At 45.3% G+C, this 27,940-nt stretch overlaps 1 protein-coding gene and 1 pseudogene across 1 annotated transcript; one reads left to right on the forward strand and one right to left on the reverse strand.

Moving 5' to 3' along the window:
* Positions 1–1,169: 1,169 nt before the first annotated feature.
* On the reverse strand, positions 1,170–2,064 carry LOC100194217 (responsive to abscisic acid15). The gene is made up of 2 exons (NM_001138691.2): positions 1,869–2,064; positions 1,170–1,721 (listed from the first exon to the last, which is right to left on the reverse strand). Exons 1-2 carry the CDS (start codon positions 1,980–1,982, stop codon positions 1,356–1,358), a joined length of 480 nt encoding a protein of 159 aa, NP_001132163.2. The 5' UTR covers positions 1,983–2,064; the 3' UTR covers positions 1,170–1,355.
* Positions 2,065–4,743: 2,679 nt separating this feature from the next.
* On the forward strand, positions 4,744–27,937 carry LOC103626001 (protein WHAT'S THIS FACTOR 1 homolog, chloroplastic-like; annotated as a pseudogene).
* Positions 27,938–27,940: the final 3 nt, after the last annotated feature.

Genomic DNA, 27,940 nt, shown 5'->3' on the forward strand with positions numbered 1-27,940 from the left:
GACCCTTCCAAAGGGCAGATACTTTCGAAGGAAGGGAACGAGGAGAGAGGGAAACCAAATTCTGATTTTTTACGTTTGCAGAACAATTCCAAATGTCCCCTGGCTTTACAAAAAAGGCAGTGCAAGGCTGAGGTAACCGAGCCCGACAAATCCATCCTTCCAGGCCCAAGTTCATGCCTGAGGGGCCCGCTACGCAGAATGGGCCGCCACTACAACCTACGAGGCCAATGCCGCGCAACAGTTGAATTTGAGATTGACTTTGAATTTGAAAGGGAGCAATCATCACAGCCCCGACATCCGCGCCCATTCCTGCACCCGTTAGGCCTGGGAGAACCCGCCGTAGAGGCAGACACACGATGAAGATCACGCGACGAGGCCCCCGAGGTCGAGGAGTTGGCAGGAGACCTCGGACCCCGAGCTCCGAAGGGAAAACCCAGTCTATTGAAAACAGAGGTCCTCGGAGCAATCAATTTTCCAGCTGAACAGGAAGAACGACGATGTCGACGAACTGGGACAGCATTTGCTCCAGTCAAAGGCGGGCGCCTAACCACATCAGCGAATGAGATTTTTTTCCTGCCCGAGACAAACCACCAGTTGGCATTCTCCTCCTGAAGGAATAGTTTGAGCTCATAGTTCCAATTTGGTCCACCCGAGTTCCACAAGTTGAAGAATGCTTTGAATTCAGAACGAGCGATGCATCGCCTTTTCTCAGATCTACCGTCCTAAAATGATGATATTTGTAAGGTTCTGTGCTGATGATATTTGTAGCGTCCTATCCTGTATGATGATATTTATACTGATGATATTTGTAAGGTCCTGTGCTGATATTTGTAGAGTCGATTGATGGTGTTTGAAGCGTCGGTGCTAGTTGTGGACTTGTGGTGCCTGTAAACATCGCTAGTGATGATGGAGTTTGTTTGAAGGCACGCCTTGTTTGAACGGCCCTCTCGAAACTGAGCTAGCTTGAGTTGATTTTTTGGGAGCCTGTATGGTGCATCGAAGCGGCGAATTCTTTGGATCTGTTATCGTGTACTTTACTGTATTGTGTTCTGGAAGTTTGATATTTATAGGGCTCTCGGAGTAACAGTTTGATGATATTTGTATAGCCACACAACAATCCAGCAACAGACAGGGGAACAATATATCAATATCATTGGACAAAAATAGCTGCGAACAAAAACCTTGCTCATTCTTCTCTCGTCTCGTTTCATAGCGGGAGCAACCAAAGCGAACAACAGGGTACCAACACCTAATCCAAAGGTAGAACGGACACTAACACGGTGACAGAAGCGAACGGTAACACGATACTATAGATAGATAAGATAACTCGGCCGAAGCCAGGATGGGCCCACACATCAGTCCCTCCAGCCGCCGCCGCCACCGCCGCCGTAGCCGCCACCGCCACCCTCGCGCCGACCGCCGTAGCCGCCACCGCCTCCGTAGCCGCCGCCGCCACCTTCGCGCCGACCGCCGTAGCCGCCACCGCCGCCATAACCGCCGTCACGGCGCCCGCCACCATAACCGCCGCCGCCGCCGCGACCGCCGCCGTAGCCACCGCCGCCACCGCCACCGCCACGGGACTGGGCCTGGTTAACGGTGATGTTACGGCCGTCGAGCTCCTTGCCGTTCATGTTCTCGATAGCGTCGAGCATGGAGTTCTCGGAGGAGAAGGTAACGAAGCCGAAGCCGCGGGACCTCCCCGTCTCCCGGTCGGTGATGACCTGCATAATCACATGAAAACGTCATGCTCGATTCGAGCGAACGCAGATCTGTACCAAAACGAAGCAGATCTGTTGAACCACGACCCGGATCTAGCCCCAACGGCACAAACAGACCGCGAAATGAAACCTAGCGAGGACGAAGCAGACCTTGGAGTCGAGGATCTCGCCGTAGGAGGCGAAGGCATTCTCCAGCGACTCGTTGCTGGTGGCCCAGGCAAGCCCGCCGACGAAGCAACGGTACTCCACATCAGCCGCCGCCATCGCCCCTCCACAAAACCCTAAGGAACCCTAACCCGAGGAGGACTTGGTAAGAGGGGGAGGAGAAGCCAGCCCACCTCTGAGAGAGCACGAGGGAGTGAGGAAGCCCTACCCCGCAGATTTATAGCGCGACGGACGTGACGGGCGCCGTCATGATCGGATCGGGCGGCGACCGCGCAAACAACGGTCCGACCGGAGGATAAGGATCCCGAGGTGGGCCTACCGCGCTGGGACCGGGAGGGTTCTCGAGAGCCAGATATTTTTGCCGATGGCGTGATGGATCTGTCAAGCCGACCAGAATGCTGCTCATGGACCGAGCTGGGCCTCGCTACAGTGCCACACCAAATGGCCCAATCCTAGAGCGTCACCGTGATTGGTTGTGTGCCGGGGCTGTACTCGCCTCACCTTAGGCTATTTCCAACCTATATAGTTTCTTATCACAATATCTAAAATTACCATATCATCGTATATACTAAAGATAATACTGTATTAATATATAGTATCATATGTTATTTTACCATATCATCGTATATACTAAATATAATACTGTATTAATATATAGTATCATGAGATGTGGTGGCTTAGACGCGGATTCCAGTAATTCGGTTCAAAAAAATGGGGTCGACGATCGTTGGACCAGACGGTTTGTGCTCACGTGCGGACGGTACGTCCATACGCAAATTGACGGGTTTACCCTCGTTTTGCACGGGAGACTGTGATTGTCCAGAATATGTGTCTATCGGCATTCCGTAAAGGAGTTGAGATTGGTCATATTGTAAGTGAAATCACCCCCAAGTTGAGGGTTTTGATGATTAGATGACAAAACAAATAAAGTTACTAACAAGTTTGCTCCTAGTGTATACTCAGTGTCCGTAAAGATAAAATGAGTAACAACTTTAATTGAAAAATGAAAAGGAAAGTATCAAGAAAGGAAATACATCAAGTGGTGCCATGAAAAGTTTCCATGCGACAGTCGTGTAAATTTTTCTATATATCTTGAGTCGCACGATTTAATTCTACAAGCCGGGGTTAGCGTTAGAATAAATCCGAGTCCGGGGGAGAGAGGAAAACAAATCAACCAAGAAAATAAAAGCGGATGACACAATGATTTGTTTTACCGAAGTTCGGTTCTAAAGAACCTAGTCCCCGTTGAGGTGGTCACAAAGACCGGGTCTCTTTCAACTCTTTCCCTCTCTCAAACGGTCACCTAGACCGAGTGAGCTTTCTCTTTAATCAACCGGATCACTTAGACCCCGCAAGGACCACTTACAAACTTGGTGTCTCTTGCTTTGATTACAAGTTTCTTGAGAACAAGAATGAGGAAGAAGAAAGCCAACCAAGCAAACAAGAGCAACAAGGAAAACACAAATGATCCTCTCACAAGTCTAAATGCGCTAGAGTTGAATTGTAGACTTTGAGCGGATCGATCACTTGAATTGTGTCTTTGGAGTGGTGTCTATTGCTCTTGTATTGAATATGCAGTAATGAATGCTTGGATGGTTGGAGTGGAGGTGGTTGGAGGGTATTTATAGCCCCCAACCACCAATTCAACTGTTGAGCCAGGCTGCTATCGATGGGTGCATCGGACAGTGTCCGGTGCGTCAGCCACGTCACCCAACCATTAGGGTTCTGACGGTTTCGACCGTTGGAGCTTTGTCTTCATGTGGCACCGGACAGGTACTGTGCACTGTCCGGTGCGCCTCTGGCGGTTGCTCTGACTTCTGTGCGCATTGTTCACGTTGCAGGCGACCGTTGGAGTCGACCGTTGCTCTGGCTAGCCGTTGCTCTGCTGGCACACCGGACAGTCCGGTGGCACACTGGACATTCCGGTGAATTATAGCGGAGCGCGGCCTCAGAAACCCAAAGGTGAAGAGTTCGCATATGTACGGCCCTGGTGCACCGGACAGTCCGGTGCGCCAGACCAGAGTGCTCTTCGGTTTCTTTTGCTCATTTCTTTTTAACCCTAACTTGATATTTTTATTGGTTTGTGTTGAACCTTTAGCACCTGTAGATTATATAATCTAGAGCAAACTAGTTAGTCCAATTATTTGTGTTGGACATTCAACCACCAAAATTATTTATAGGAAAAGGTTAAACCCTATTTCCCTTTCAGCTCTAAGAGATTGGATTTCGTTTGTCTCGCTTATCTTGGGGTAGTTGTAGCAGGTCGGAGCGAAGCCAAATCAGTCACGCGCTATCTGACCACCTTGTGATTCCTGTCCACCTTGAAGTTGGCTAGTAATTTCGTCTTTGCTTTCTTGATCAGCTGCTCCTTATGTTCCTCGAACTCCTACTGAACTTCAGCCGACAGATTCTCCATAGTCGGCTCGATGATGTTGTTGGGAGAGACGTTGGAACCATCTTTTGAACATGCCAATGAGGACCGATCTGATAGATCCTCACGCAAAGTCCCCAGTGGAGTTGTCAAAAAGCGTGTTAGCACTGATCTGGATGCTAATCATTAGTGTGTTGGGTTCGATTGTTGGTGTTTGCAATCGGTCGCACACTTCATATATATAGGAGGAGGTCTGTACCCGTTCCTAGACGTTTACCAACAACAGCCACAAGTTTGGAGTACTAAACATGCGCAGAAAAGGGATTAGTTACTTCTAATATGATCTAATCATGGACTGTTCGCGTTTAAAGGCAGACCGTCCACATGCTAGACCATACGACCGTGTCTAGTGCTACAAAAGGTGCTCAACCACATACAAAGTTATATCACATGAAGAGTTATAAATCAGGTACTATAACATGTTATTCAATCTACTAATATAATTTCAGGTCTACAGGCCTAGGATCCAAATTTTTGGGTAATTTAGGTTTGCCTATATCAAAGTGTGGGATTAGACAGTTCAAGTTTGTGTTTGGGTATCGGATATCACTCCCTCCACGCCCGGAGTCCCCGTTTGGCTGCCAGTTCCTCTCAGGGCCCTGTAGGCTCCGTCCGTTATTCCTCTCCGCGATCGGAGGCGCCGGGCGCGATTGGCTGGGCGGCTGTCCGCCTGGCCGTGGCTGGTGAACGACGAGCGTCGTTGGCGTTGGCAGGGTGCCAGAGGCCAACCGCCAGGGCCGCAGGAGTGCGGCCGCGCGGTACTCGTTGCCTACTTCTACTTGTGCGAGCCCCGGTAAATTCCCCATTCTCGAATTCATTCCCCGGTTCTGCCCGACCTAAAAATCTTTGAATGATCAATTAACTAGGTCGATTTTTGTAGAGCTGCACGATGAAGAGGACTAAGACATTTTTTTCTCTTGCTCCTCCAGTTATACAACCAGTGGCACGGAACCAACTTTCTAGACAAGCACAATCAGAAGTAGTAGTAGAAACGCAGGTTATAGAAGAACCAGAAGTAGTAGAAAAACCAGCTAGCAATGCAAATGGCTTACAAAATAGGTTCAGGTTCACTTGCTATTGTTGATGAAGATATGAGAGACTAGGGAGAACCAGACCACTAGTGAGGTATTTTCCAACCACTTTCATGCTTCCATCAATTATGTTGGGGATTTAAGCATGGGATTGAGATACCATCTAAGCTTATGCATTTATAAGCTAGTTTTGTTATTATATGTATTACACCCGGTGCGGATGGTACGTGCTTTGATAGTGGCCCTAGGCGTGAAAATTGACGAGCTCTCCCACTGTTTTTATTCGGATCTGCATTTATTATGCCTACTAACTTTGATTCTTTTGCAAAAATTGTTGGGTGTACATGTGTACACACATCTCCTTTACTGGGTCAGCCCTTGGATCCTAGGCTATGCATACCAATTGAGCAAATGCATTTGATGATTTGCTGAATCTTGACACTAGTTAGGATTTCTTTTGTAGCACCTGGAGCATTTATCAACTATGTTGTTCAATTAAGCCTACAGTTGAGATGTAGTCTAAATCTTGCATATTTTATTTTTCTATTCCCTCCATTGCATATTATAAGATATTTTGGCTTTTTTAATATGTAGTTTTTGCAACATACTTAGATATACATTATGTCAGATACATAGTAAAACAATGTATGTAGGAAAAAGCCAAAACATATTATAATTTTGAACAGAGGGAGTACTATTAACTATGGTTGTGTGCCCTAGTTTAGGTGTTTTAAGTTCTTAGATATTGGCACTAGGCATGCAGATTCACTAGCTTCGTCGCTATCTCTAGTGAGTTCAATGTCTATGGAGCACACTTCACATTGGAATAGAAGTGTTGAACCAATCCCCTAAAACAGACTGAAATTCCCACCACCTTGCCACATAAGCTCAAATTTCCCATGTTGAGTGGGGATTCTCCAACCTGAACTTCACTTTATGCTATATTTGGAGTCGTTACTACGAATGATAGCAAGTAGTGACCTCTTTTTTTACATTAGATGTCCCCTGTGCAGTTTGATTCCTGAGATGCAAATAGTAGGCTATTGACATGGCTGTGAATATAAAATTGACTTTTTTCAGATTTTAAAGTGCAACGTGGGCTGCTTCTTTATATGCACATCTTAATGCTTGGACCTATAGTGACTACATAGCTTGTATTCATTTCATAAATGATGGAAATAAGATTCGGACGACAATTATATTTGATTCCCAGAACTCTTCCCTTTATGCAACTGAATGCTATGTCCTCATTCTCAGCTGGTCATGGACGCCGACCCAAGAAGAAGCCATACCACCGTGAACCTGGTCTTGACAAGGCCATGGACCTTCAAAAGAAGCCTGCCCTTCTCCTTCGTCTGCGTGACCTCATTTTGGCACAAAAGACAGGGTCACTACTTGTACGTGACCTTGAAAAGGAGGTTGGCTTTGTCCAAAAATGGGATTTTCTTTCACTCATCGGACGCCACCCCAATATCTTCCATGTCTCTGGTGGAAGTGCTTCCCGAAAGCCAATTTCTGTTACACTTACAGAGAAGGCCAGAAAGATATCCTGTGAAGATGCTGACGCACGAGAACTAATGGAGCCAATCTTGGTGAGAAACCTTAGGAAATTACTGATGATGTCGATGGACTGCCAGATTCCAATGGAGAAGATCGAACTAATCCAATTTGAACTGGGATTACCTAAGAACTTCAAGAGCAACTTGATTCCAAGGTACCCTGATTTTTTTTCAATCCATGATGTGAAGGGACTGGACCGTTTGTGTATGGAACATTGGGATTCTTCACTAGCAGTAACAATACGAGAAAAAAAGAGTTTTGAGGGTTTCCAGATATGCTCTAGAGGGATTCCTAAAGATGGAAATGTCTTGGGTCCTTTTGCTTTTAAGTTGAAGTATCCAGCAGGATTTAGGCCAAACTGGAAGTACCTTGAGGAGGTTGTCAGGTGGCAGAAGATGGCATTTCCTTCACCTTATTTGAATGTTAGGCGAGTCGAATCTGCAACACCACAGGCTCGAAAGCGTGCCATTGCTGTTCTGCATGAGATTTTGAGCCTGACAATGGAGAGGCGATTGACATCTGATAAGCTAGACATATTTTCACAATGAGTACAGGCTTCCATGCAAGTTACTTCTTTGTTTGGTGAAAAATCATGGCATCTTCTACATCACTAACAAGAGAGCAAGAAGCACAGTCTTCCTTAAGGAGGCTTATGAAAACAGTGACCTTATTTATAAGTGTCCTTTACTGAAATTCCATGATCAGTTTGCATCTTTGATTGGCCGACCGTCAGACACCATGTTGGCAATATAATTGGAGTGTGGATTTACTTATTAGGAGACAAACTATATTTGGTGCATCTGTTTTGTTGAAACTCAGGTCAGCTCATTGCACATGCAACTACAACTTAAATCCTGTGTACAGTTGCTGTTTCTCTCATCTCAGTAGCTAAAGAGAAATAGATAACTGAAAAAACCAGTGTCTCATCTTCAAATGTGAAGCCATCTAGAAACTCTGCAAATTAGACAAAATAATGCTTGTAGCCTTGTACCAGAAGTCTCGTCTTTATTCTCATTTTCCCTCAGTTGTAGGTTTGGCACCATATGATTGACATAGGAATGTTCTAGGATCAGCTTCTTATGCAGCTTCTATCCCAAAACAATGTTATAACATTTGTAGCCCTTACTATCATAACATGTGGTTTGCTTCTCTTGGCTTGGATCTTTCTGATAAATAATAGAGTAAGATGCTCATTTATTTTAAACAATATCATACTCTCTTTTTATTTTTTAAGGCACGATTTGACCCAGCACGGTCTATAACACAGGCATAGCGACTTGACCATTACTTTCTCATATATTATAAAGTTTGTGATTATGAATTTGACATATGCAAGTGTTCTCAAAATTTCAAACATGAATTCAACAATACCAAATTTGTACTCCCTATCAGCAAACCTTTGCCCATGGAGTATGGTGTAATCTATCATTTGGAGGATGATGGAAGGATTGTTACTAATCATGACCAAATGCAGGAGGTGCTGGATGGGTTCTTCTCCAGTCTCTTGGGTGCTGAAATTCAGAGACCATTCACTCTTGATTTGCTAAATTGCCACAGAAATGCAGTTGATCTGAGCGCTTTGGAGTCTCCTTTCTCTGAAAAGGAGGTTCAGGATATGATTGCAAGTCTCCCTAATGATAAAGCCCTTGGTCCTGATGGATTCACGGGGAGGTTTTATAAATCTTGTTGGCACATCATTAAGACAGATGTAATGGCTGCCCTGGAAACTCTTCGTCATGGAAATGCTCACAAACTGGGACCGCTAAACTCAGCATACCTCGTTCTTATCCCCAAGAAAAATGGATGCTTTGACAGCCAGGGATTTTCGGCCTATTAGCCTAATCCACAGTTTCGCTAAATTGGTCACCAAACTGCTAGCTAATAGGCTCGGTCCCCACCTTCAGGAGTTGGTTGCAGCTAATCAAAGTGCTTTTGTGAAAGGAAGGTCGATTCATGACAATTACATGATGGTGCAACATTCAATTAAATATCTTCACAAGAAACGAGTCTCAAGTTTATTTTTGAAGTTGGACATCTTTTTTTTCTTTCTCGAATGTGCAAGAGACATGCACATCTTTTCATTAAGAAGGAAGAGAAAAGGATCCAAAATGGATCAGTACAAGAAGACCCCCATTACGGTGGTCGAAAGCAAAGAAACAAAAATACATCCATAAATAAAAGGAACCAGAAACTACTTTGACCTAAAGACCTGGGATTGGGGCTGTTAAGAGATCTAAGTTTGTAGCCCCTCCTAGCACCCACAGGTCCCTTTCCTCCTCGGTTCTCTTGATGGCTTCATTAAGGCAGGGTGAAAGCCCGTCAAAAACACAGGCGTTTCGGTGTTTCCACAATATCCAGAGGCCGAGACTGATAAGCGAGTTTAGCCCTTTTCTGGCAATTCCATGCAACTGATCACTACATCTTTTCCACCAGAGCATGGTATTCTCTTCATAGACATAAGGAGTGAAATTCTGGAGGTTAACCTTTGTCAGCAGCTTGAACCAGTAATTTCTTGCAAACACACAACTCACGAGGAGATGGTCAATGGTTTCCATTTCCTGGTCACAAAGGGGGCACTGATCAGGGTGATCAAGCCCCCTCCTCTGAAGTCTGTCAGTTGTCCAACACCTCTGCAGCGCCACAAGCCATAGGAAAAATTTGCATTTGGGGGGGACCAGGAGTGCCAAACCCTGTCACAATGCTCAAAATATGTTGACCCAATAAATAAACTCTCGTAGGCTACTTTGGCAGAGTATTTGCCATTATGGGCAAACCTAAAGATGTGTTTGTCCTCTCTATGCGGGGTTATGTTTACTGTGTTAATAGCATCCCAAAGATCAAGATAATCAGCAAGGACCTCCACAGTGAGAGCTCCTTGGATGTCATTTAGCCAACTTCTATTTGCTAGAGCTGTATGAACAGTTCTACTGTTTTGAATTCGCCTTGGCACAACTAGTAGCAATCTGGGGGCAATATCCATCACATTTCGTCCATGAATCCATCTATCTTCTCAAAAGAGTGTCGAGTGTCCATTGCCAATTTCCGTGTGAGTGGCAGCATGAAAGAAGGATTTCACCTTGGAAGGAAAATGCATAGGGAGTCCTGCCCAATGTTTATCAGGTTCCACTTTAGTCAGCCACAACCATCTCATTCTCAAAGCCCAACCAAGTTCTTTAAGGCTGAAAATGCCCAATCCTCCCAACTCAACTGGCCTGCACACTTTACCCCAAGCCACCAGGCAGTGTCCCCCTCTGACTTCTTTTTTTCCACGCCACAGAAATCCTTTCCTGATTTTATCAATATCCTTCAGAACTCTTGGATGTAAGTCCACTGCCATTGCAAGGTAGATGATCATTCCTGTCATTACATATTGGACTTGTACTTTTCTTCCAGCTCTAGTCATCAAGTCCGCTTTCCACCCCGGGAGCTGGTCAGCAATCTTGTCGATTATGTATTGAGTTTGATTTCTGGAAAGCTTGCTCAAAGACAGAGGCAGACCAAGGTATTTGCAGGGGAAAGAAGAGATCTCACAGGGGAGACACTCCTGAAGGGTCGCCACTTCCTCTTCCCCACATCTAATTGGGTACACACTGCTTTTTTGGATGTTGGTTTTCAGTCCAGAAGCTTCTCCAAAAATCTCTAAAATTTTGAGAACCAGTTGAATATCAGATTCTTTTGGATGCAAAAACATGATCACATCATCAGCATACAAGGACACTCTGTGTTGCAAAGGTCTACAAGCCAATGGATGCAGCAGATTTTCTAGATCAGCTTTTGAAATTAACCATCCTAGCACGTCCATGACAAGTATGAACAACATAGGTGAGAGGGGGTCTCTCTGTCTTAAGCCCTTTTTGAGCTGAATTTTTTCGCCAACAACACCATTAAGCAGTACTTGTGTGGACGAGGTAGATAGCAGTCCACACAGAACATTCATCCAAATCTGCCCAAACCCCAGCTTTTGAAGAATTTCGAGGAGGAAAGGCCAGGATATTGAGTCAAAAGCTTTAGTAATGTCTAGCTTCAAAAGGATTCTTGCTTGTCTTTGCTGATGGAGGAGTCCGGCAGTTTGTTGCACAATCATAAAATTGTCTTGGATGAACCGGCCTTTGATGAAAGCACTCTGCCTTTGGGAGACCATAGATTGCAGTTTATTCCCCAGTCTGTTAGCTAGGATTTTTGTGACTAGCTTGGCCATGCTATGCACTAAACTAATAGGCCGAAAGTCCTTGACTTGGTCAGCACCCTCCTTTTTTGGAATAAGGGTGATAAGAGCTGAATTTAATTTGTGAAAGTGACCAAACTTCCTATCCCAAATGGCTGCCAAAACTTGCATCACATTTTCCTTAATGATAGGCCAGCAGGCTTTGTAAAAGCTTTTGACTCAGTCTCTTGGGCTTTTCTTATTGAGGTGCTTTCTCACCTTGGTTTTGGAATTATTTGGCGTAATCCGATTTCGAATTTGTTGGCCTCTTCATCCACTCAAGTGTTGTTAAATGGGTCTCCTGGTATTTCTATTAGGCATCGGAGAGGACTTCACCAGGGTGATCCCCTATCTCCTATGTTGTTTGTTCTGATTATGGATGTCCTCAGCAGTCTGTTTCTTCTAGCCGAAGATAGAGGGCTGCTTCAGAATCTGCAGGGAGCGAATGTTCGAAATAGAATTTCAATCTATGTAGACGATGTGGTACTGTTTTTCAAACCTATTGAGGAGGAGCTGAATTGTGTTAAGATGATCTTGGACTGCTTTGGCTCAGCTTCTGGTTTGGTTTGTAATATGCATAAGAGTTGTGCCATCCCAATAAGGTGTAGTGAGCAAGCTGTGCAGGAGGGCTGCAACCTTCTCCTTTGCAGCTCAGCTTCCTTTCCTTGCACATATTTGGGGCTCCCAGTCTCAGACAAAAGGCTTAGAAAGACAGACCTTATGACCTGGGTTGAGAAGATAGCAGATCGACTCCCTAATCGGAAGGCTTGTCTACTTAATCTTGCTGGTAGGACGACGTTGGTGCGCTTTGTTCTCTCTGCCATCCCAATCTATCTCCTCATTGCCATGAATATCCCTAAGTGGGTGATCAAGTCGATTGACAAGATTCGAAGAGGTTTCTTATGGAGAGGAAGAAAGGATGTGAATGGAGGCAATTGTTTAGTCTCATGAGATATCGTTACAAGGCCGCTCATTCTTGGTGGTCTTGGGGTCCCTAATCTGTATTTCCAAAGCTGGCGCTGCAAGCTAAGTGGCTGTGGCTGGAGAAAACAGACACTAACAGACCTTGGCATGGGTTAAAACTGCCTGTGCTAATGCAAGTAAAGAAGTTCTTTCAATCTTCGGTTGTTACTGTTGTTGGAAATGGGAACAAAACTTTATTCTGGTCAGACAGATGGTTAGATGGCGGCTGCATCAAGGACTTTGCTCCTGCTGTTGTTTCTAAAGTCGGTAAAAATTCTGTCTCCACTAGAACTGCCCAAGCTATTGAAAACTAGCATTGGATCAGTGACATCATGACACCCCTTTCCTGGGTTGGGTTACAGTAGTTTTTGCTTTTATGGGATGTGGTAAGAAGAGTGGTGTTAACACAAGAAGCTGATAAACATATATGGCCGCATACTTCATCTGTTCTGTTCTCCTCCAAGTCATGCTACAAGGCCTTTCCATGGAATCCATTACTTTTGAGCTTTGGAGGAGGATGTGGAAGTCTTGGGCTCCTCCAAAATGTAAATTTTTCCTATGGCTGGCTATACGGAATAAATGTTGGACATAAGATAGATTGGAAAGGAGAGGTTTGGACCATCCGGAGTCTTGTTTATTATGTGATCAAACGCAAGAAACCATCCAACATCTATTGTGTACATGCATCTTTGCAAGACAGTTTTGGCATATCATTTTTTTCGCCCTTGGGATTTGGTAATCTCTCTCCGTCTGAAGATGAGATCTCCTTTGCCGATTGGTGGCGAAAGGTATGTAAGAGGATACATAGAAACAAGAGAAAGGGTATGAACAACGTCATCATTTTGGGGGCCTGGTGTTTATGGATTCACCGCAACAAGGCAGTCTTCAATGGAGAGAACCCTTTGCTGGGCACTATCCGATGTGTTTTTCGAGATGAGTTGATAGTGTTGGATTAAGGCTGGAGCTAAACATCTTGAGAACTTAGGCCTAGAGGTCGCACTTAATATGAACATTGCATAATTTTTGTGGGTTTGGAGTCCCCCTGTAGTCCCGCCATGGCCTCTGTTCTGGTGAAGGCTGTAGTTTGGCTGAAGGTTAGTGTTTGCGCGTGTGTTTTACCTTGCCTGTTAGGCTCTGTACCTTGGTCCATTTTCGACCCTTTCTTCTCTAATTAAATGATGCACAACTCTCCTGCACTTTCGAAAACAAATTAATTGTTGGTCAAAGGTTAACAACCGTTAGCTCCCTATCAACAAACCAGTTGGATTGGAAGTTGTCCTGGGTTATTCCACCGATCCTGCCACAGTCCAAATCCTTGCTGAGCTTGCAATCGGTAACAGTTCCACACTTCACTCTTCAGCAAGTTGTTCTAAGAATTAAAGGAAGAATCTAGACTGGTGCCAATAGTGCACTACAGTTCAAGCTCATTTCTGCTCTCCATGCTAGTCCTTTGTGAGGCCACTATTGTTTTCCAGTGACTTATAGAAGATTAAAGGCAATGTTTTTTTTTCACGAACACGCAGAGAGCTGCGTATCATTTCATTAAGAGAAGGCAAAAGGCCAAAAACACACATAGTACAAGAAAAAGATTTACCACCGCCCCCACACGGGGCAGTTCCCTGGGCAGCGCCCACATGCCGGAGCAGCGGCGCAACAGTAGGACAGGCTCACGGGGGCGCAACATAGACGAGCCGAGACCTGGGCGTGCAGCGGCATGCGACACAGCGAGTTCGCCGGTGGCAGCGCACGACCATGTCCAAGGCAGTCCGGCGGGGCTCGCCGCCTCGCTGGCTAGGGAGCAGACGCGCTGGCGGATGCGGAAATTGGGCGCGAGCGCAGGTGGTGGTTCACCAGGGGCAGAGCATGGCGCAACCGATGAGGCAAGGCGACATGGACGCAACAGGGCATGCAAGCTTCTTCCACCTCCAGCCATCACCATGGAAATAGAGAGAAACAACAATGGGGAAGGGGACTGCGCGAGGAAGAAGGGGTCCGAGGTGAGGAGGAAGAAGGCTCACCTTCGCACGTGGAGCTCGGCGACATCTCCGGCGGGGCGAGGCCGGCGTGGGCGGGGTGGCTCTACTCGTGGCGGGGCGAGGCCGGCACGACACCTGCTGCACGTGAGGACAGGAGACGAATGAGTGGGCGTCGGCCGCAGGGGCTCCAAATGGAACCGACGTGGGCGGTTTTGCAGGGGAGTGGGGCACAATGTCGTGGGCGATTGGCGGTTGGGGGAAGACGATAAACAGGCGGCGGCGGAGTCTTTAACAGGTGGGCCCGGCGGCGAGGACGCGTGCACAGGCGCATGTGGCGCGGGGCACCTGCGCGTTGCGGGATGGGCCACACTGAGGGGGCACGAACGTGGCATGGGCCGGGCGTGAGGCGCGGGACGCGACTGCTAGGCCACGGGCAGGCTGCCGTGCGGGGGCGAGGTGCTGGGCCAGGAGGAGCTGGGCCGTGGGGGGAAAGGGTTTTTTCCTTTTTTATTTTCCTTTCTTCCTATTTATTTCCAACCTCAAGTGCACTCACAAATTTTATGAATATGTATCAAAATCACCCATCAAACAAAATAAAATATGCTCCAGCATGATGCAAGTATGCAACAATCATGGCATTCCTTAGAGTTTTATTTTATTAAGGTTAACACCTACATATAATTCAAATTCTCTCCACTATTTAGAAAAAAGGAAAAGAAAAGTAAGGAAAAGAGGGTAATACCTAAATTTTGAGTATAGAGCAAAGAAATTTTTATACCCAAAATTCAGGGTGTTACAAGAGGTAAGCCCAAGTATTTGACAGGAAAAACTTCCAATTTAAAGGCAATGTTTGCTTCGCTACAAATGAAGCAGTCAGTCCATGACTTCATCACATGGTGCCAGGTCTGTCAACAAGCTAAACCAAAGCATGTGAAGTATCCAGGGTTTCTGTTACCGTTGCCAATACCTGAACATTCTTGGCAAGTAGTTACAATGGATCTTGGTGGTAGTCAACAAATTTTCTAAAGTTGCCAAGTTTTTATCACTGACATCTATTTATAGTTATGACTCTTGCTCAAACATGTTGAAGGTCTTAAGCTTCAAGGGATGCCCCAAACCATTATCTCAGACAGGGGCTGTATTTTCACTAGTAGCCCTTGGCAAGCGTTCTTCCATTTTGCAGGCACACAACTGAGTGTGAGCAGTTCCAATCATCCTCACTCTGATTGGCAGATTCAAAGAGTAAACCGGTGTGTTGAGACATATCTCAGGTGCTTTGTACATGCTTTGTCCAAAACAGTAGGGAAAGTGGCTCTATCTTGCTGAGTATTGGTATACTGCATGTTTCCATTCTTTGAGGAAGTCTTCTTTTGAGGTAGTATATTGACACTCTCCTCGACATTGTTTGCATTACTCTTGTCCCTGTTTAGTGATGTTCCTTCAAGAATGGTTAGAGGAGTGCTGGTCAGGCAACATCTTGAATGCGCACATCAGCACTTCAAACATTAGACAGATAAAAGACGATCTGAATGTAGCTCAATTTTGGTGAACTGGTGTTTGTCAAGCTTCAGTCATATGCTCAGAATTCTGCAGTGTCCAATCCAACTATGATCTCTCATTTCGTTATTTTGGGCATTTTCCTGTCACCAGCAAAATCAATGGAATGGCATATAAGGTTTGGCTTCCTCAATCAAGTTTACCTGGTGTTTCATGTGTCCCAACTGAAATTGGGTAGGGACAAACACACCAGGTCAACGTCACCATTCCTGACCTTGATCTAAATTGGCAAATTCTGTTGTCCATTTTGGATCATTGCCTTTGTCAACTTGCTCGCAAACTGACCCCCTCAAATCCTTGCGCATTGATCAACGTGGCCTCCGTCTATGGCCACTTGGGAGGATGAACAGCCACTGGAGGAGTAATTTCCCCACGCTCTAGCTTGGGGACAAGCTGGTGGCCAAGGACGGTGGGATGTCAGCAACCTGCCGCAGGCCTCCAGGCGGCACACAGAAGCAAAGTGTGGCAGGCCAAGGCTCGATGCCCAGTCCAACTGAAGATGCAGACCAGAACGAGGACAATGAGATGGACCGCGTCAGCGTGTCTGCAGGCGCAGTCCGAAGTGTGTGTGTGTGCGCGGTGGTGGGGTGGGGGGCACATGAGTCAATCTGTAATCGGGGCAAGCCCTTTTAGAAGACTGGCATGTGTGTGTGGGTGTTGGAGGTGTGCTGGTTTTTAGGAGGGATGGCACTAGGGAAGAAAGACAACGTTTGAGACTTGCTTAGGCATAGATAGCGACGTCTGGTTTTCCAGCGATGATATTGGTGGCTACTTTGGCAGCGGTGAACTGTATCTCTGGTATCATAACTGTTGAGCGCTAATGTATCCAATACTACCTTACAGAAAGCACCCATAGATGCACCAAATGCCAGTGGCTGAAGTTTTTTCTTCCATCTAACACATCCAATGGTACCCTAGCTTCTGAATTTGTTGACAGCGCCAAGCTTTCTATGCTCATGATTTTTAATTGTTTCTTCATTCTTACGTTACTTTGTTACTTGACTTACTTCAGTCATGTTCGTTGGATGATCACACCCGTTCACCTATTTTTGCATTACTAGGATCTGTCTAATGTATTGCAGTGCCACATGTTTTGAATACTGAGTTGTCTACTTCCTTGTTGTTGAATTAAGCATAGATGATGGGTAAGAGTGTTTATGCTTATGCTCAAATGTTAGACATGCATTTTTCAAATATCGACAGCCATATGGACACATATGTTAATGGCTGCCAAAAAACTTTAAAGTCCACATGTTAACTATAATTTTAGACAGATGTGGTAGGGCATTTATCATTTTAGATAGCTGCAAACGTAACTTAACTTTCAACTACCTACGTACCAGACCCATCACATGTCTATGTTATCATTTTATTCAGATCGTTCATGATTTATAGACCCCACTGCCGTGGCTCAACATTCCATCTGGTCCAGTTATGGAAGGTCCATTTGATTCCTGTGTCTGTGTGCTCCTGGATTATCATTTGCACCTGATTATGTGTCTGTTGCCAGTCTAGCTCATGTGTCCTTTTGCATTCCTGGTGTTCTGATACTTTCTGTGCTAGATTGTTTCTGTAGAATTTTGTCCTGCACCATCTGCATCCTATACAATCATCAGATTCATGTTGCAGATTGTTCCTGTTTCTGTTGACCAAGACTTGTGCACCTGGGATGATTAGCCCAACTTCTTCGTGATGCACCAGTAACAGCCGGGCACAGGGAACTCGAAGTAGGGGTCAGATACGATACGAGAAATGCTGGGCAATGAGTTATTGCGTGTGATCCATATCCATCAGAATGAAACAGGTATGCGACCATGTGATTGTTTCGATGTTATTTTTATTTTTTCTAGAACTCGTACCATAGCAGTCATTCTTGAAAAGTGAACTTTATCACCACATGGTTGTCCATGGAACCTAGCGATCCAATAATCAAGATTTTGGTTACCATATGTTGATTCTACCAACTGTCAGGCTATTCCATGGCAGGCACGCTGTGCTATTGTTTCTTTTTCTGGCGAGGCTTTGTGTTTGATACGCCCAGCAGTTATCAAATAAAGAAACTTCCTGGTTTAGTTTAGTGCTGGTGGCAGACTGATGCCACCCTGATCTCCTCTCTCTGGATGCTTGTGGGGGTTACATTAGTTGTTGCTTTGGTGAATAATGACCAGCGGAATAATTAATGGGGGTCAGGCAATAAGTGCCGTTGATCTGGGATCAGATTCTAAATGTGGGAGAAAGCTTTAGCCTTTAGCAGTGGTCATCCCAACCCCACAACTAGCTACCAATAGGCACAGGTTTGGATCTTTTTTTTCAATCGATCACACGTACCTTCCTCGGTATCTATAGTTCACGTTTTTTATTTCAGTACCGAAGTGGCTGTCCACGGTGCACAAGGAATGGCTTGGTGGGAGCGTATACCAAGCAAAAGTTTGGACCGACAGAATTATGGATGGTGTGGACACATTGAGGGGTGGAATCATGCCAGCTGGCTGCTGCCGCCGCTCGATTATATAGCCCATGAAAGTGAGGAGCATATATGCGGGGTGGTGCAGCGAATGGGACCAGGTTCTGCAGACACCGTGCATGAGCCTGGTCAGATGCACTAAAAGCTAGATTTGGATGGGAGTTAGTAGTGGGTGATAGTTTAGGATGGAGACTAGACGCCCGCCCTTTTGGTATCATGTTTTTTTTTGTGTGTGTTTATCGGTAGCCTTTCTGTTTGCTGTTACTTCCACAGCTTACATCGTGGACCTCGCATCCCGGCTATTAAATTTTGGTTGGCTCTATTATTGGCCGCCAAGAGCAAGCACATCAATCAGCAAATGCTTCTACTTTGCTCCTCCGGTCACCGTACGTCAGCCCCTAGTGTAGTGACTAGTGAGTGACCCGTCTGGAATTCCATGGCCATGCGTCCTGCTTCCTTGTAGACCAATTCTTTGCCTGCATGTATGTCACCGTCCTTGGGGCTGCAGCAGCATTACCCCATCTGATAAACAACTTTCGTGTGTGAGGCTCGGGCCTGCACTGCATGCATGCCTTTGGAGGCTGGCAACTTGCACAGAACCATCGAGAGGGGAGGGTTATCGCTGCGGCGGAACCGGCTTCTCCGGTTGGTAGTTTCGGTGTCCCTTTCCCTGGACCGTGCCTTGACTTGAGGAAGCTGCCGTTGTCTTTTTTTATTGCGCTTCACTTGGATTAATTCCCACACTTACCACCTGATTCAGACCTAAAAATCTAGTTTTGTGCCATCGTTTAGGCGGGCTTCCTGGCATCTTGCAGCACTTATTGCTCGAGCATCATTATCGTCCTTTTGACTTTTTGCTCTTAAGCAATAGCTTGTCTAGCTTAAGAGGAAGTTTAGGCAATTGACCCCATGCATGAATCTCATCTCATTGCTATAAACAAACGTCTCTTAGATGGTTGGATGTCGTCACAAGAAGGGGTCCGGCCAGGCCAGGCCGCTGTTATTATTTCTGCCACCCACCGTTCACCTGATCAATGTCTATCCATTTGGAGTGCGCAACCGCTTCTCTTTGGCTTGCTTTGCTTGGATGACCAAGTCGGGCGAAACAAGTCCTGGTTTGAACATCTCTCAGAACATCGCCGTCTGTCCTCCCGGACAAGAATCCGGGCGGGGTGACGCGTCAGCGTCGTCCTGGAGTCTGGTTTCTCCCAAACTCCTCCAGCGGCAAGTCACTTGTCTCATCTGAAGATAGCAACGCGGGCTTATTCTATCCACGACCCGGGGGGGGGGGGGGGGGGGGGGGGGGGGGTCATGCCATGCGTAGCCTTGCGTGATTTGTTAAGTCCAGATTTCGCAATCTGGGCATACAATACGGTCGGGCGGTCTGTATTTTTTTTATAGAACAGGAGGGGCGAGCCCATACTGGAATTTTATTAAAACTAGAAAACGACAGAGTTAAGAACAGATAGGAAGATATATTACAGAAGGTTAGATGTGGTGGTTTCTACTGTCAATGTTGAAGCCATGCATGCAGAGATGGCCGAATCGAATCTGCCCTTAGCTCTATGAGTGGCTAGGTGTAATTCTTTTGTGAACTCATTTTTGCATTGCTGCACCGTTGGGTCCTTGTCCTGAAAAAGACAGGCATTACGGCACTTCCAAATGCTCAAGTCATGAGAATGACGATTTCCATCCGTAGTGTACCTCTGCACCCAATCCATTCGTAGCGTTTGCAGGTTTCTATATCCCCGTCATGTTCGCAAGTAAAGACACGAGGTACGTTATTCTCTGAGCCCATCACTGGAAGAGACGATTTTTTTCTTCTTCTTTATTCCATGTCAATCAGGCCGGGCATACTGGAGGGGCACACTTATTGGTGGTACAGTGTAGCAACCGTACTCCTCCTATCTTATACTAGTAGATTGGACTACTAGCAGCTGGTAGGTTTATCTGATTCGTAGGGTACAAACAACTTTCTGTGCCTTTTTTTTTTTGCTGGCTTCCTTCCTTGGGCATCGATCGATCCATGCACACCGCACTCAGCATCCGGCTTTTTCCTTGTTGCCTTGTACAGTTTGCAAACTCGCACGGCGCGTCACTGTCCTCCATTTATTCGTTTGTGTGTGTTGTTCTTGGAGGAGCGCTGAAAACTCGGACAGTTTCTGTCCTCACAATGCTGCAAGTGGACGTATGTATACATACACGTAGTACTCCTACTCAGTCGTGAGCTTGTTCTGGAGCTTTGTTTCTCTGTCGCGCTCGCTGACGGTGGGCCTGTGGAATGGAAGGACGCTTGCATATATATAAAATTGTTCACAGCACACACATCTATGATATGCTGTATCTATCTATATATCTACATGTATAGTACTATAGTATGTAGTATTATAGTAGGGCCTGTGACGCTCGCTGGTGGTGGGCCTGACGGCAACAGTGGCGGCACGCGGAACAAACAATGTTTCCCCGAGGATGGAATAGGCTTTTGACTTTTCTTGCTTCCTTTCTTTTTTCTTTTCTTTCTTTCTTTCTTTTTTGCGAGAGGAGAGGAAGGAAAGGCAAGGCAGGGGAGGAGCCATGCGCTCATGCCGTGTAAATGTAATCGAGGCCGTTCGGAGGAAAGAAGCAAGCGGGTATCATGGAATATATAGGCTTTTGACATTTTTTTTTTGGGTGTGTGAATGAATGAATCGATCTCCTCATCAGGACAGCATACAAAAGCCAAAGGTAGGTCGCGTCAGCTGGCGTATCTCGCGCACACACAGACTCGGTTGGCATCGCCGCCATGATGCCCATGTTATTTCGAGTTGATGGGAGCAATAATAATAATAATAGAGCTGCTGATAGCTTGCTAGCCCATAGAGTTTTCCACGCACGCACTCACGCATGCGTCAACACCAAAACGACAACAGCAGGAAAAGAAAAGAATAAAACAAAAAAGGAATATGTATACGTATCGCATTCACTCGCATGGCTCCGCGTGCGTCGTCCGGGTCGATCGATCAGGCATAATTTTACCCACGCCTTTTAGGCTTTTTCACAAATTTCAACCCCGCCTTTTCTTTCCTCTCCTTTTCCATTCGGCCTCTCCTTTTCGTTATCACATAAGTATCCCTATATATTCCTTGCCCCTGTGGCACAGCCTGATCGGAAAAAGGCAGAAGCGATTCCGATCCGTGCGTTGCCACTGGTCTGGTCTGGCCTGGTGGACGCACGCAATATTATTTGCATCTCTTTTGCTGTGTGAGTGCATAGCGACGACGCACGACGACATGTATATCCATGCTCTCTGTCGCCATGCGTCTTCTCCTGCCGATGCTGCCGCCTGAGATGTGAACGTAGCTAGCTAGTAGCCAGTATAGCTCAGTGCCTTAAAGCACTAACTACACAAGGCTCAAAAGGCTAAGCGTACAGTATGTAGTGGAGTATGTGTAGAATGTCGACATGGGATCACGTGCCGTGCCGTGCCGTCTTTGTTTGATGGATGGCGCTTCTCGCTTTGCCGTCCAAGGAGGAGGAAGAACAACTATACGTTTCGTTCTTGTTCTTTTTTTGGCCAGTACTAGCTAGAGCGGAGCAAGTGCTGTACTACGTCACCAATTTGTAGTAGTGGGTATTATTATTGGCTACACACGAGCAAAAAAGATATTCGTTTCTTTTCCTTTATTGCCGATCGATGGAAAAAAAATCCCACGTCCGACCGACGGATCCACGGTGTTATTACCTTTAAAAGTTTTGTCAAACAATGTCGTCCCGCCGGCGGCCGTGTCTCTTTTGTTGAACTCTAGCTGTATAGAACGGTTCCCCCTTCCAGCAAGTAGTGCATTAGGTTTCCGACGTGACGCATCGTTATCTCTACTAATCCTTAAGGGTGGACGGAGGGCGTCCACCACCGCACCGTGCCCCCGCCCGCGATTTTGGACCCCCACGCGCGTCTTCCTCCGCCCGCGAATCACGTCCCGCGCGCGTCGCCCTCGCCACCGGTAATCCCGCCCGCCTCCCCCGCACGCCGTGATGCCCGCCGTCGGGTAAGTGAACCGCGCAAGCCACCCCGCAACGCCCGCATGCCTTCACCACACCTCCGCCCACCCTCGCCCTCCCATTCGCGACCTCTACCAGTTTCTTCTCACCCGCGCCCCCGCCTGCGAGGTCGTGCCCCCGACCGAGCGCCCCCCGCCTGACGTTCCCCTCTCCCCGCAGCCCACGCCCACGCCGGCAACGCCGCTCAACTAGCTTTCGCGCTCCCCTGGCGTGCAACAGCTTTCGCGCTCCCCTTGCCCCCGCCATGCCTGCACTAGATCTGCAAAACATCCGCCGCTGGCACACTCCTCAGGTGCGGCGGCTGCACCTGCACAGCCGGTTCGTCACCAAGCTCGGGGGGAGTGGCTCGTGGCAGTCGCCTCAACGTCGTCCTCCGTGCCGTCCGGCGAGGTGTCGTCACCCCAGATCCGGATCCCGCCCCCCAAATCGCATATCCGCATGGAAGGTCCGCGCGTCCGCAGCCCCTACGCCACCTCCTCCTCCTCCTCTCCCCCTCACTGCGCCGCCACCTCCTCCTCGGATGCGCGGATGGAAGGTCCGCGGCCCTGCGCCCCCAAATCGCAGAACGTGTGCACCATCCGGCCGCTGGTGACGGCGATGTGCTTCCACCAGCTCTCCGAGGGCATGGGACTCGGCGGCTGCATCCTGCAGGCGAAGTACGTCGCGAGGATGAAGGCGGGGCTGGTGTTCTTCTTCTCCACGACGACGGCGTTCGGGATCGCGCTGGAGCTGGCGCTCACCAAGATGTACAGGGAGAACAGCCCCACGACGCTCATCGTGGTGAGTCTTTTTGTTTATCCAATTGTTAAGAAGGGTCTCCCAAAGAAAATCAGAGAAGTCACTGACTGCTATTTTCTCCCTCATCGGTCCTGGCCTTCTGCACTGACAACCTACGGTGTTGTATGTGCTGCTAGCTTTGGTGCAGGGATGCTTCTTGAGGTTTGGATAAACAAAAGAAAATGGAGCGTATCTGGGAGATGGATAAGTCATTATGGACACAGCCAGCTCTAAAGATTTCTGATGGAAATTGATACAACCTTGTTTCTGGATCTTGCATGATGGCAGAATGATGTCACAAACCTTTGAGCCTCATTAGTCGAATAAACTCAAATTATCCAAACAGTATAAGAAGCTGCTGTTCCGGTGGGCACTGTCGCCTATGCACTGGTAAGCATCAGTTTGAACATTTCTTGTTTCTTGTCGCCGCAGTTCTGCTCATCTCAAAGGTGCGTCCTACTATAAAATTTCACATGGATAAGGTGCCAGCCTGTATAATGTATACATGAAACCGGGTCTCTGAAGATAGTTAACTACAGGCTGTATGCCGCAAGCCCACAAGCTAGCAACTGAACGTCATGAGACACCAAAACATTGCGAATGTCCATTCTCCTAGCTGAAACAAAAATGCACATCCAGATTACAATGCCCTTCATCATGCTTTTATTCGTCAGCTTAACTACTCTGCTCATGAGCACAGAGTAAAGGTGTCAGATCGAACACTTCAAAGGCCGTTAGAAAAGGCGTTAGATTCAGACTGTTTCAGATTCAGAAAAGTTTCGTTAGAGTTTGGTAGCTTGTATAGTTTCGGTTTGGTTACAGTTGCAGACTGTTTTAGATTCAGAAGATAGGCTGAAATTACAGTTGCCTCTGATTAAGTAATTGGAATGTCCTGCATTTTTCCTGTGAAATCAATGAACTTAGCTTGCAATAGTACCGTACCTATTGTCAATGTGGGGTCCATTCCTCGCTTCCTGGAAAGAGCACATGTTGTTGAACACCAACTGGCTGAGCAGCTCCTGCTGCCTTGTTGGCTCCCCCGCTGCTTGCTGATGCTGCATCAGCTTGACTGTATTTTTAGCTGACAGTAAATGATTTTGCTGTTCCATACTTGTACGTGGTCATGGAGGCCATCACTATCCAGTCCGAACCCATATAGCACTGGGCTCATGGAGGCAATCCTCATGGAAAGCCACATTTTTAGCACTGAGTACCAGTACATTACCAACAACTGCTCAGTTTATTTTTTAGTAGGTGTGTCTCAATTAGCAATCAACGAGTTTTACCTGTCAGAGATCTCATTTTGTCCCTTTCAATCATTCCATTGCATTTTATCTCCTTCAGTGCAAATTATGATCTGCCCATATGCACCTCTTAATATCATGTGTATGAAGGAGATGGTTATTGATACTAATGCAAAGTAATAGGATTTTTCATAATGTTTTTTCGTCAATACATTCTTTGCTTTCCCATATTACGTATTTGGTGATGCTTTCTATTTTTATGGGTTTGCAACGGTATGTGCCCCGTTACTTCTGAGTTCATCATGGATGAGATAGCTAACACTTTTATCTAGGTGAGGTGATCTCTGAAGAAAATTCTCTGGAATTTGGCACTGATAAGATAGAAATGCATGTTGGGGCTGTACAGGCCAACGATCGAGCTCTTTTAGTCGATGATCTTATTGCCACCAGTGTACGGGCACTCAACTTATCGGTGAGCTCATTTTGTGCTATATTTTTTTACTGTGTTGTAGGCTACCACAGTTATCTAAATGCTTTTTTATCGTTGGAATACATTTGAGACGATGGTTTGATTTTTTCTGAAGCTGTGTATTTTTAAATTCGTGGTGACAATTCTCCTCACAATTGTAGCTTTTAGTAAACATTGCACTGAACTGAATCTTCTTTTTGTTTCAATATTTATTCTGATATTAAAAAGCCCGTCCTGCCCCCACCTCATTTATTTAGCAAGCCCTGCTGCTGTATATGCCTTTCAAGGAATTGTACTTTCTCGCAATCTAAGTATCATTTGACATCTCTTTGCTGTGGTTTGTTGTATGAAGGGGGATTGTATCCGCCGGTGTGCAATGTTAAATAGCTATCACAGTGATTGAGCTCTCTTGGAATTGATTATTATCCCATATTTAAGATAATGGTTAGTTATTCTTCAGAAAATGAGACCTCTATATGCACAAATAGATGTTTCTGTTCAAAACAGGTCATGTTAGACTCATAAAGAGTGTCACAACAACTGTTCCTACTAATGCATATAAAAGAAAAACCGTCCCATATTCCCTTATCTTATGCATAAAAACTGTAATAGGACCATCTGAAAATGTTTATGTACTCATGCATTGCGTGTAAAAAAACTCTAGGTTCTCTTTTTTTGCATTTAGGTGGTAATGCAGATGAATTGGTAAACCGACGTTTTTAAAGTCAAACCCGAGAACCTGGTATGTGGTAGGAGATATAATGTCGTTATTTTTCATGCGTGTGTGAGGACATGCTTCCACTGGCATAAATAAAGCATTATGGGTAGACATGGGGACTGTTTAATTTAATCCACTGCCCAGGTCACCTAAAATTAGCTCTTTTTCTATTATGGCATGTTGCTGTGCAGGTAATATCCTTGTGCAGTTTATTCATCATGAAAATGAAAGAAAACACCTACACACATTTTTGACATAGTGGAGCTATATGTTTGTTTTACTGTGTATACATAACCTTTTGAATGCTCTGGTTTCTGATGTTCCTATCAGGGCTCTGACTATTTTGTGTTTTTTGTGATTAATGTCCCACTCAGAGGTTTCTTCCAAACTGTTGCTAGCAGGCCGGAAGGAAAATTTTTTATGCGGCTTCATTTTGACTCTATGTATGCCCATATATGCAATCTAACTAAAATCTGAACTACTCTTGTATACAAGAGGAGGAAGAATTTGTTTGACGTGGTGCAGATCCTACCAGAGTGGGGCATAGGATACAAGGTTGCCAATACCACCTGGTGTGACGTCTCCTGTCAGATCACGAAGATCAACCTATACAAGGTGATCTGATCTGCCCACTTTCCACTCGACAGATCCATATTGTTTGAGGATACTCATAGCTACCCTGCAACAATTTACTTATACTACTTCACCGAGCTAATTTATTTGCTTGAGCTCTTTGGGATTTATATGGTATGATAATATGTGACCTCTGCTTTGTTTTTGTTCAGTTAAGCAGCAAGCATCAATCTTTAGGATGTTCCTTTTTTTAGCTGAAAGCCAAACATGGACCAGTGAATAGCCCTATGCAATTTTGATGTGTCCTTGCACAGTCGTATTCATGGACTTATAACATGACGTTGGATTACTACCTTGCCTTGACACTGCAATGTTATTTATGTAAACTTATTTGAGCATAATTTGAATCATAATCCTTGCAGTTGAAGTATCATGTGAGTAGCATTGTCTTGAACAAGAAGTCATCTTTCTCAGCATTCTAGAGGCCCTTGTTTGGATGTACTGTTCTTTTATGATAGCTCAATATGCATAGTCCATACTAAACTTACCATTTTTTTCTAGATATAATGCTTTCTCTGTTGGTTAAACCATTCTACGAACATTATCAGGATCAAGTTGATGAAAAGGTTGGCGTTTGTTCTTGAGCTGGACTTGAGCTATCCAATGCCTCCTTCCCCTTTCTTCTCTGTCAAAGTCCATTGGCAATGGTGTGCAGTCCCTCAGCAGGCACCTGTCATCAAAGCCTCTTACATGACAAGGAGAGCATGTACCACTTGCTCAACTTCATTTGTGTTCACAACTACAAGGGGATGGTGAGCCATTATTTTATCTGTTTCTTTTTGTAAATGTTGTCGATATTGTCTAGAAGTTGTCATTAAGACTAGCATGTGATTCATGCTAGGTAAAAATAGATGAACACTGACTATATTTTCTAAATTTTATTTCTCCAGTTTATTAGAAATTGCCTATAGGTCAACCTAAGAACAACCAATGCTAACCATACCATTCTTATTTACCTATTATTGGTTCCTTTTTTTTGGTAGAAAATAATCCTTTCAATTCTGATGAAGACAACTATATATAATCATTTGTTTGAATATTTTAAGTCAAGTGCCATGATCTAGATTCTTGTTAAAATTTATTAGCTCAAAACTCTTAGTATTTCGGGAGAAACATTTTGCTCCGTATAGATCTTTAGGCCTTATATAGTTGTGGACCCCAAAAAACATAATTTTCTTAATTGTTTTTTGTTTCAGATATGTTTTGTGGTCCTAAAAAATATTAATTTACCATAGTCTACATTGTTACTCCTGTTGTTGGCATGTCCCTTTATTTGTGCTCATTATAGTTCTGTATGACTTATATAAATTAGTGTTTATGCTTCATAAGGCAATATTTATTGCATGAAAGTTTAATTAGCTTGACCTTATAACTTTGGTGTTCATCTATTTTGATTCCCTTTCCTGATCACAATGATTTGTATATAAATCAGAGAAGCACAAATAACTTAAAATCCAAACCATAGTAAAGAAAGTCAACACAAAATGTGAAATGTAATTTATGTACAAAGTATATTGTTTTATACTTTTATTATGTTTTCTTAATTTTTTATTGCCTGCTCCTAAGACCTCAACAAAGTTAATAATGTGGAGTTGTGGACTGGACATGGAGATTAGTATGTCCATATGATAATTTTGGACAGTCAAATTGAACTTTGTGTAATATTGTGCGAAACAGCGAATCATGTAATCTTACACTGAAACTTATTGCCTGGTTTATATACAGAAGCAGCTGCAAGGAAAAACATCAATTACAGAAGCAGCTGCAAGGACATGCGAAGGTTCTAGAGGAGGAAAGGAATAATATTTTCAGTCTCCAGGCAAAAAATGACTGAAGTCGGTCCATCTTTTCAAGCACTACATTACATTTTATAGCCTATAGAGTAAATGTGATCTGAAATTATTTTGTCCTTACTCTTCTATTTGTATGCTTATTCTGAAATTACTTTGCACTATTGGCCAAATGATCTACCCATCACATTTTTGGAAAGAG

The sequence above is a fragment of the Zea mays genome, chromosome 5 (genome assembly GCF_902167145.1).
Source record: "Zea mays cultivar B73 chromosome 5, Zm-B73-REFERENCE-NAM-5.0, whole genome shotgun sequence".
Lineage (NCBI taxonomy): Eukaryota > Viridiplantae > Streptophyta > Magnoliopsida > Poales > Poaceae > Zea > Zea mays.